Source organism: Nelusetta ayraudi, unplaced genomic scaffold (genome assembly GCF_046127955.1).
Source record: "Nelusetta ayraudi isolate G7.1 ecotype Tasmania unplaced genomic scaffold, CSIRO-AGI_Nayr_v1 ptg000071l, whole genome shotgun sequence".
In the NCBI taxonomy this organism is placed as follows: Eukaryota; Metazoa; Chordata; class Actinopteri; order Tetraodontiformes; family Monacanthidae; genus Nelusetta; species Nelusetta ayraudi.
In genome coordinates this window covers 4,580,234-4,590,573 of record NW_027466121.1, presented here as the reverse complement: position 1 = coordinate 4,590,573, position 10,340 = coordinate 4,580,234, and the positions used below count along the sequence as shown (strand labels likewise).

The window sequence follows — 10,340 nt, the reverse complement described above, 5'->3', positions numbered from 1 at the left end:
TGCAGTGTATGTTGTTGGATGGCATCTTTCCAAGTGCCATTCAGTAATGTCACACAATCTTCCATCACTGTGTGTGGGTGGTGGTAATTCTTTTACCGTTATATTGCAGAATATCATTCGCTGTCTATTACCGTGAAATCTAAAAGCCCACACTCTGCATTAGAAACAACAACACACTGAATGCCAATCAATTTTAAAACCAACTTTTTATATACCTGTTCAAGGGAATGTAAATTAAGAGCATTACAATTTATTTTTTGATAAGGCACAATTATGTCACTTGTGACAACTGTACCTAACGAATGGATCAAGGAACAAAAAAAACAAAACATCACATTATGATTCTGTCTGCAACGTTCAATCATGAAGTTCAGTCAGAGGTCAAAGAAGACTGAGATCAGATGAGTGAAAGTGACCTCCACTCATTGGCCCTTTTCCCTCCTGCAGTGACCATCCTCAAGCTTCTTTTTTTTCCCCACCATACGCCAGTACTGCATTTGCTTTCTTGTTAAACAAAAGCAAACAAAAGCATTGAAACAGGACCAGGCCTCACAGTAACTAAAGTAAGCCTCCAAGTCTTTAGGTGCGAGGAGCAAGCCAAAGGGCGCTGGATCTTACGGTAGCCCCAGGACGGATAGAAGGATCAGGGGAGAAAAACAAGAGTCGCAGGAACTGGCAACTTCTAGCTCTCTTCCCCCGATGACAACCCATCTATCTCATCATCGTCACCACCGATGGCCATCCAAAAAGCTTTCGCTACCTAGACAAAACAATTGAAGCGTAAACATTTGTGCTTAACATGTACAATAAAGGCAAAGATGTGTATCCTTTTGTAGTTTCTGAAAAATAAGGTATTACATTTCATAGTGGTGTGTGTTTGTGAAAACCTTGTAATCAGTTCACAATCCACTGTCCTAAACCAACTGTTTAGATCTGTTACATGGACAGTATGGAGTGTTCCCTACCTTCTCTGCGTGAACTTTTCTCTGCTCATGAGGCATCGAAGAGGCTTTATCTTCAGGTTAAAATAGAAAAAGAAAAACATATTTTAACAATTGAAAAAAGTAAATCAAGTTCAAAGGCAAACGTGTTACAAGTGCAATGGGGTGAATTTTGTTTTTTGCTTTTTCATTTACCTTTCATCTCTTTTAATTTGGTAAAGAGCCGTTCAAAGTTATCCACATCAGCGTCCCCAGCTGTTAGATTAGCCAGTTCCTGAATGTCTAAATCCGTCATTGCATCTGAGAAAATAAACACAGGTCAGGAAAAGAGAGCACATGTAATTGTCTTCTTAAACAAGATATTTAACCTTTTGGTTTAACAAAATGAAAGGGAAAACCGAGATCCGTGCATGACCCGCAGCTGTGCCCTCACCAACTATTGTTCCTTCCTGTGTGTCTGTTCTGGTGCTATTTTCTGAATGACTGGCCTCCTCTGTGTGTGCGCCCTCTACTGGCAAGCTGGAAGACTGCAAGGGAATGGGGAGTTAGGTTTGCACATAAAAAGAAGTGACAGATGGAGAACTCCACCAGAATGAGCATACGATTTAACAGTAAACTGCTATAATGTATACTAATGTAAAAATCTTATACTGACCAGAGCCTCTTGAGAGGTGTAAGGGTGTGGGTTGTTGTGTCTGGAGGCAACCAAACTAGTCATTAGACCAAAACCTTGGTTGAGTCCTGACAAACACATAAGCAATCAAATGTCATGCACAGGAACTGAACAACAGTGAAGGTCCAAATGAGAATTTCAGTGTGGTGTCACCTTACCATCTTTCATCTGCACACTGGTCCACACATTAGCATTCAGAGCCTGGACAATTCTCTTCACTCCTGTGGATTCTGGAAAATCATCTGACAGGTAACAGAAACAGGTGTGAGAAAGGTCATGTCACGTGCAATAAATATGAATGCGCTGGGTGCAGTCACAGATTTTGCTGTCACTGTCTTGTCCAAACTCACCGTCCTCATCTGGCAGCTCCTGTGGATTGAGCTCCACCAGCTCAAACGCGTGAGCCAAACACCACTGCTGTGCTTCATGTCTGGTGACGCCTGAGTCAATGAAAGCGTTTCAGATACCCATGTATGGAACATGTACAAACAGCTACGTTATATCTTTCACATCATGCAGAGCTACACAACTGACCGTTTTCACAGACCCTGTCGCACACCAGAATGAGCACCTCTGGAGAAAGATCCTTCACCACTGGTATCCATGGATTCAGCTTTTCCAAGCCACCCTTCTGCAGACAACACATGTGAACAGCCAGTGACGTAGTACTCGAGATTGGTCTTGGTGCCAAGACCGGGGTCTCAGCCGACCCTGCAGCAATAATACACCGCTCACAGACAACATCCCGATAACCATTGACGTACCTCTGAGCTATCAAAATAAGCGATGAAAGCCTGCATGGACTGCGCAATCTCCGATGACATTTGAAAAGTGCTCGGCACAACGCACAGGGTGACATCTGCCGTGTAATATTTGTTGTTGATGGTCCACGGATACCAGGCTACCAGCTCATCTCTCTTGGTTGGTTCAGGTAAATCCGTCAAATTGAGGATCTCTGAAATACAAGACATGACAATAAAACACACTGCAAACGTTACAAATTGAATGTGAAATGACAGTGACCATAGCATGCTGCAGCCCGGGCTCGTTAAAATTTAAATAAACTAATTCGTCTACATGATGAGAATAATTCATTACACAGGCACCTACAGGTGCATCTACTGCGCTACGAGAACGTTAGCTTTATGTCACGTTAGCACGTTTGCTACGGCGTGCAAGAGCGTCGCAAACTCACGTTTTATAAGATCTTCCTCTTTGAAAACATTGTCACAACTTGTGATGACTACGCACGGCATAGTCTCCTCAGTGTCTTCTACCGGGGACGACATTATTTCTTGCTTTTAGGACGGGATTTCCCAGATGCTAGCTTGACGTGACGTTAGCCCACTTGTTTGACCTTTCAACTCTGAGTGAGCGCAGCTGCTTCGAGGTTCTCTTCCGGTGCAGTTTTGCGTGTAAATTGTTTTTTGCGTTCAGGGTTGTTTAAAATTCCTTTTGACATTTTTCGGGATTATATATTTACAATGATGGCTAAACACAGTACTCGTTTACGGCTATTGAATTTAGTATGAGGAAGTATTCTATTTGTATTAACTGCTGCTGTCCTGAATTTCCCCCTCAGTCAACTTCAAGCCAAACTATAACACGGTTAATGAAATTATTATGTTTTTTTTTTTTTTATTCTCAAATGTTATTTTTCATTATCAACTACACGATTTAAATCTAAAATGTTCAAGATGACTTGAGAAAACACAGGTGCAGTCTTGAGAAAATAACCATCAGCGATGTACAAGTAGAATCATGCTAACAGATGCTCGCTGTGTCGACTTAGATCATGGAAATTGAAATAAATTCATTAGAAATGAATATTCAAATTTCAATCATATACAAATGTGAGTAGTTATTGTCATGTCCATTAAATAGATACTTACTGAATTGTCCAGGGCTCCCACTTATGTTCACTGACAAAATGTCTAAACTTTTCCATGACTTTTTCATGACCTTGCATTAAATTTCCTTGACTTAACTGCAATTTATAAATACAAATAAATTTATAAGTCATGTGAACCTTTGTCAATTGCATTATGGTTGCAATAATTGCTTAACAAATACAAAAAAAGGATAGTATTTGTGTTGGTCTTCAGTTTAATAATAATAATTAAAAAAAAAAAAAAAAAAAAGGTTCACAGAGCCGTATCATTGTTGGAGACACAAGATGCAGGGACGGTGCAGAACCTACTTTAGGATAGAACAACAAACCAATTCTGCGACTTCTTAAGGGGCACGATCAAATTTCATGTCTTTTCCAAAACTTTCAGTGATTTTTAAAAAATAATTCCATGCCTTCTCCAGGTTTTCCATAACTCTGCGAACCCTGAAAATTTATGAAAACGGTGCCCAAACAGCTGAAAGTTCTACTAAATATTGAAGAGGGGAGAGTTTTTCGAATTCTGTGTCCACCGAGCCGAGATCTCTTAGCAGCTTCACTTGGAGAAAATATAAAGTTGGTATAACTTGATCACAAGCTCATGAATTTTCAAACATTAAAAAGGTACACTCTGGGTGGAAGATCAGCTCAACTGACGGTGAAACCGCTCCCTTCTTTGCCTCAATTAGTCAAAAGTTTGATCTAACAGAGTGTTTGCCATGTAATCCTGATCGCCCAAACAAAAGAGCTGTAATGCACCAGAAGTTTGCCATACCTCTCCCAGCTATTCACACAAGGACAACAAATCCAGTCAGTCACTTCTGTGTAACTAAAAAGGTATTTATAATATTTAGCGCATTCTTATGTTATTTGTTTTCAGTGGAAATTGTTCTTTGCTAAAAAAAAAAAAAAAAAAAAGTCCTTAAAAGAAGAACATAATTCTTTAAAGTATTGTAAAATATATTGTTACAGTCGTTCAAAATAAAATACAGCATAAACTTACCTCTGTATTGTTTCAACACAGTGGCCTTAAACCTAGAAAACTATCATAATAAAATAAAATGAAGAGCCAGTTCAAAATGACATCAACCGCCCCCAACCCCCTCTCTAAATTGCTGTGAGACATTGATTCATGTTTCAAGTGTTTGTTAATGTTATTTCACACATGGCCTTGGAAGGATTTGCGCTGTAGTCAGTGTGTCGGGCTGTGCTACAGCTAAGATCAAGGGGGTGTTTGTTCCTTTTCCCGATGCTTTGTCCTTTCACCAAGACACCAAGACACTTCACCCCGGAGTGAAGAGTGATGACACGCGTCTGCATTAATAGATGCTCTGAGCCTCATGCTCACCGGGACGGTCTGTTAAAGGTCACCTGACTCAGAGATGACACCCAGCACTTGTCTTTACGAACAAATTAATCATCGCAGAGGTCCGCATTAGCTGTGCGACTCACAAAGTTTTGACTTCAGTGTGGTTTAAGTGTATCTCTAACTGACCGGTGAGGGAGGAGCCCAGGCTGTCACTCTGGTGTCGGAGAGACGGGAAGCGCTGGCCGCACGGGGCAGAAAGCAGCAGATTGCAGCGCATCAGCATTCTTCTAAGGAAACAGGCGCCTGATTGCTGCGCTATGGGCTGCTGCTTTACAGCTGTCTCAGGACAGAATTGAGTACCTGGTCCAGCATGCCAATAAGACAGCCGGAGCTTCACCAACTGCTCACCGCTGGCTCGCTGCCTGCAACTCAGTGCAACTCCTCTCCGCTGCACACCTGCGCCAAGCACTGAGCCTTCTGCATTTGTCTCAGTGTTCCGAAAGGTTCCAACCCTGTCTGAAACAGATGTTTGCCTCTGAGGGGGGGGGGGAGTTCTTCCCAGCGTCTGGCCGCTACCTGTGGTCTGTCAGATAGACGGTTCAGTGGTCTGGGAAGGAGAGCAGTGCAAAACAAACTTTGCATGTTTTGAGCAAAAACAAATGCAATTGTTTCTATGTAAGCACACTTATATTTCTATGTAAATGCAGTTTTAATTTATTCAGTGAAACAGTAGTTGTGTGCATAATAATTCAATGAACTAAATTGAAAATAAATCTGTTGCCTACATTTCAGCATCCTACTTTCAGCAGATATTTTTTGTTTTGTTTTATACCAACAGCCAATCATAACATCGTAGTACTAAGAAAAAAGGCAGCTTCTTGAAATAATGAGTATATCTGCATTTTTACTGTGCAGCGTGCTTGACTTGTTACTTTCAATCAGACAGGCTCCAGGTGTCACAGCGGCTGAAATAGGAACAGAGGCCTGAATCTGTTCACAAGTGAGTTGACAGAATCCACCCCTCCTTGTGGCCTCCAAGACCTCCCACCGTGACCTTTACAACTGTGGATGTAAAAGGCAACAGTCTGGTCCCTCAGGTAAGACTCGTTCACATACTCTGCACCAACGCGGCGTACTACATTGAGTTGTTTGTTTATGATTCACTGACTTGTAACAGGGAGGATAACGGCCCTTCTTCTGATTGTGTTCCCAGCTAGCCTGCTATGGGACCGTATAACCTTGGTTGTCTCCTCATCACCCTCTTGTGCGAGCACACCTCGCTTTATGGCAACGCTTCGCACGCAACATCAGCTATTACAGTCGGCCACTCTTCTAATGGCAGCGTTCAAGCACGAAGCTGGACAGGCGTGTTTCATGGACAGGGACCCCAACCCCCTCCTAGGGACAATGACATCACCTTCAAACCAAGTATGTGAATAGATTTTTGCATGCACAGACAGAGACCTATGTAGAATTTTTCTCCGTACTGCTACTACTTGACTGCTGTATTTCCCTGTTGAGAGGCAATGCATGCTTATCAAATCTTATCTTATCTTGTCTTACCTTATTTTATCCTATTAATTAGAGGGTGCTGGGCAGGCAATCCCCTAACAAGACACTCATGGACACTATGTCAGTGATGCAATCAGCAAATGTTAAAAAAAATTATATTTACAAATTCAAGTTATTTATTTCGAAGTGTGAAATGTACATAAACTAACGAGTTGCTTTAAGTCAATGATCAGTGGCATAATTGGCGGCATTATTCTCTTTGTTTTGAAGAGTTTAGCTGTGGCTGTTTCAAGCACCGGCAGCAAATACCCCTTTGCTCCAATAAAGGGAAGGGTCGACCCACTTGCGGCAGATTTCTGCTTCTTCAGGCAGAGTTTCAGCTCGTGTGCTCCGGGAGCTCTGGAGAAGCATCACAGGGACTTGCCTTTGAGTTGGAGAATAGCCCCCCCCTCCGACCCCCCCCCTCCCCACACACACACACACACACACACACACACACACACACACACACACACACACACACACAATCAACCTCCTCTTTGAGCTGGGGAAAAAAAAACAAGGAGGAGGTTTTTGGTCTCAGGCCCAGATGAGCATTACAGGGGAGATGGAGGCGTCTCGGCAGCTGCCATTCACATACACTCCTGCTGGAGGCGCTATGAAGCCCGGATGGCCCTACCTGCACATGTGTGGGCACCAGTGGAGGACCATGCATGGCCGTGGCTTTGCTGATGCGCGCTCAGCTGTGACGTGTCAGGAAAGCCCTGCAGGCTCGCCGTCTCAGACAACTGGAGAGTTATAGCAGCAGAGGTGAAGTGATGCTCAGGTTATCTATCTATCTATCTATCTATCTATCTATCTATCTATCTATCTATCTATCTGTCCATGCATCTAGTAACTCTCAGTGAAATATGATCAGAGATGATTTCTTTAGATTTCAACTAAAAGTGAAAAATAACTAAATATTTTGTGTATATTTTTTGGAATTCAGGATTAATTTGAAGCTTCCTGCAAGCCTGTTCCAAAGTTCCTTTTTTATGGAAATCTTTAGCATTAGATTTTTTTTCTTTCCTATAGCTCCTTAATAGAGCAATTTCACGTCGTGTACATTTTTCCCTCCCCCCCTTTTTTCATTTTTTAATTTGAGCCCAGGTGACGTGTCTGTCCTGTCGTTTGGGCGGAACATCTTTAGAAGTGCTGACACCATGTTAATTAGTGGCCACGAGTTCATTTAGATTTAACACGGCTGCCCGTGCGGATTTACATTTGCCTAATGTATGTTCTCACTCTTTAAACATTGATACCCCGTTAATTAAGCCTGCTAATCTTCCACTGGCAGTAGCATCATGTACCTTACACACTGAATTAATTGCATGGAGATGTTCCTAAAGTAAACCCTTAATTTAATTAAGGTGGTATTTTATGCTTGGTTTGCTTCGGATAGCCCTGAGAGATATTGTCCTGATGTGTTGGCTATGCGGCGGTGTGATGATTTGTGTGCCTGCGTGCGTGCGTGCGTGCGTGCGTGTGTGTGTGTGTGTGTGTGTGTGTGTGTGTCTGTGTGTGTTTGCGTGCGTGCGTGCGTGCGTGCGTGCGTGCGTGCGTGCATTGAAGCAGGCCCCTCTCTGATCACTCCTCTTCTCCATCCCCAGCATCTGGCAGCCAACTGGAAAGACATCCAGTCCTCCAAGAGGACCATTATCCACATCCCTTCATTAGGTCGCTTTCCTCTGTCTGCTGCGCGCACACACACATCTGATGCAGCCGCAGTCATCCCCCGTCTCAACGCGCCGGCCCAGCCCGTGGCCCCGGCGGAGACGCTCCGTCTCGTTCAAATGGCTCTCTGCAGGAAAGCACTCATAGGATGATGACAGTCCCCATGCCAGGGAGCTGAACAATTTGGTCTCAATTGCGGTTTAATTTGCAGATTAAGCAAATGAAAAGCCATTACGTTGAATATTTGCAAGCGGCACAAAGGTCTTGTTTTATGGCGTTTCTTAAGAAAAGAAGAAAAAAATAAAAAAGCCTTCGGAGATGAGGAGGCCGCTGTGTTTGCTGCTCGAGACAAAAGAGAGCAAACCGAGATCTCGTTCTAATTTCACCGTGGCGCTCACATTTCCACTGTAATCAGGCATGTGCACTGTAAATCATTGAGCGATTTTCTGAAATTATTAAGCCTAATTACCAGCAGATGGAATGCTTTATTTGCTCTTGGGGTGGCTACGGAGAGTGCCGTGTGAGCAAGGATAATTAGAAAGATGAACCCCATTGTTGTTAATTAGCATGAATCCAATCATTTAATTACCTTGATTCAGTTGAGGATTCTCTCCCAGGCAGAAATCCAGACAGACACTGAGTAAAATCCTGGAGGTAACGCTGGATGTAGCTCAGTGGCGGCTGGACACAGTGCAACAGGACTCCCAGTGCTCGGCACGCACCTCATCTGCTAATTATTAAGCTAAATTAATCATCAGATTGCCCCGCTGTGATTCGACCGGATCTCCGTGTCCTGAAATCTTTCGCTGGGCGCGGCCTTACAGAGCCAGTTTGTTTAATACATATTTCCAATGAGAGAAGACACAAATGTGTTTTTTCCCGAAAGTCTTAAAATGTCGTGACCTTCTTTTTTCACATCACACTCCCAGAGCCAGCAACAGAAACGGAATGCAAATAGAGTTGATATCAGAGGTCCAACCTCCCTTTTTTTTTGCACACGTCTCATTGTTCTCAATCTTTAAATGTTGATCCATCCTTTCATCATTTATCTTTTCATAATGTTTTCAGACAGAAATGTTCGGGTGATCTATGTAGGAGAAGACATCTTGCAGTATCATGCCGGCCTCCTGAAGTGGGAAGATGCCAAAGACGGTGCTGGAAACGACACATCTTCTCCCATCAGACGCTTTGTCGTCCTCACGCCAGAGGCTGTTGATCATTTCCTGGTAATTTCAAACTAATTTACATATCGATGGAACCTCTCTGGAAACTGGATTTTAGGTTACCCTCTTTCTATACTTTTTTTTCTCTGTCACCCAGACGCCCATAACAAGCTGCAGTTTCTGGATTGTCCTCTAGAGGGCAATAGAGGAGACTTTTACTCCGCGCTCGTCCTTTGAGAGCCACAAGCTGTCTGTTATTTTATTCTTCATTCCTTTTTGGGAATTAAACAGCTGTGTTGTTGCAAAGTAAACACTCTAAAAGGATATTATGCTACACTTAATTACAATACATTTAATGGGCTTTAACTGCTGCTCGGCAGATAATTCAAATCCATATTAGATGCTTTAATGATCTTCAGCAGTAGAGACAAGTAAAAAATGTCCTTTGAGCACCTTAACACAGTGAAAATCAAGGTGTCATTTTACGCGCAGCCGTCCCGTCCTTCTGTTTACGTCCTTCCGCTGTAGATTGAGTGTGCAAGGCGACGTGGTCGTCTTCATCTCGTTCTATTGATTTTCCTGCTGTTTTGTTGTTAAACGGTGCCAGGCGTGTTGCCGAGATGAATCGCTGCTACCCATGGCTGGCAGCACATTCTGCCACTGACAGAAGGGATAATTCCATGTGGATCAAATAAATACAGATGTGGAGTAATTAGTTATATTCCCAAGGAGCTCATTGTGAACGCACATTAAAGATGTGAAGGATTGGGGAGGTCTCCCACAGGCCATTTTTATCAATTCAACCTGCTGGAATGCAGAAGAGGTCAAAACCCTGCTGGCTACTACAGTAATAGATCTGTTGTGTGTACCTGGTGATAAATCAGGTCTGGAAACAACCCGTGGAAGATGCTCCTGCCCCCAGGAGGAATTCTAGTTTCCCCATTTTGTCTCCCAGAACCACAGCACGTGGCTCGCCCACGCTGCTGAAGCACAGTCCGGACTTCAGTCTGGGGGTCCCGGTCCTGGCACCAGAACCAACTCTATCTTCACGAGAGCAGAGGTTGATGTACCACCTGCTGGAGGAGACATCTATGCTCCCTGGACCGGGTCAGAGGTCAAGAATGTGCCTGAGTACTGC

General features: G+C 43.3%; 1 protein-coding gene and 3 long non-coding RNA genes across 5 annotated transcripts in view; 2 read left to right on the top strand and 2 right to left on the bottom strand.

The window, feature by feature from the left end:
* LOC142899285 (uncharacterized) overlaps positions 1 to 10,340 on the bottom strand; it is a 186,917-nt gene that overhangs the window by 132,784 nt on the left and 43,793 nt on the right. The window lies entirely within an intron of this gene.
* aagab (alpha and gamma adaptin binding protein) lies at positions 188 to 2,950 on the bottom strand. Of its 2 annotated transcripts, XM_076042566.1 has the most exons (10): positions 2,810 to 2,950; positions 2,379 to 2,569; positions 2,149 to 2,245; positions 1,965 to 2,054; positions 1,773 to 1,856; positions 1,597 to 1,682; positions 1,375 to 1,468; positions 1,137 to 1,241; positions 966 to 1,015; positions 188 to 760 (listed from the first exon to the last, which is right to left on the bottom strand). In XM_076042566.1, exons 1-10 carry the CDS (start codon positions 2,901 to 2,903, stop codon positions 683 to 685), a joined length of 969 nt encoding a protein of 322 aa, XP_075898681.1. In that variant the 5' UTR covers positions 2,904 to 2,950; the 3' UTR covers positions 188 to 682. The 2 variants fall into 2 exon arrangements, with proteins under 2 accessions (XP_075898681.1, XP_075898682.1); XM_076042567.1 differs by lacking the exon at positions 966 to 1,015.
* On the top strand, positions 3,038 to 6,767 carry LOC142899109 (uncharacterized). Its single transcript, XR_012928695.1, has 4 exons — positions 3,038 to 3,150; positions 5,754 to 5,908; positions 6,025 to 6,239; positions 6,594 to 6,767. It is a non-coding gene; the product is annotated as an uncharacterized LOC142899109 (long non-coding RNA).
* Positions 6,836 to 10,335, top strand: LOC142899108 (uncharacterized). The gene is made up of 3 exons (XR_012928694.1): positions 6,836 to 7,133; positions 7,976 to 9,265; positions 10,158 to 10,335. It is a non-coding gene; the product is annotated as an uncharacterized LOC142899108 (long non-coding RNA).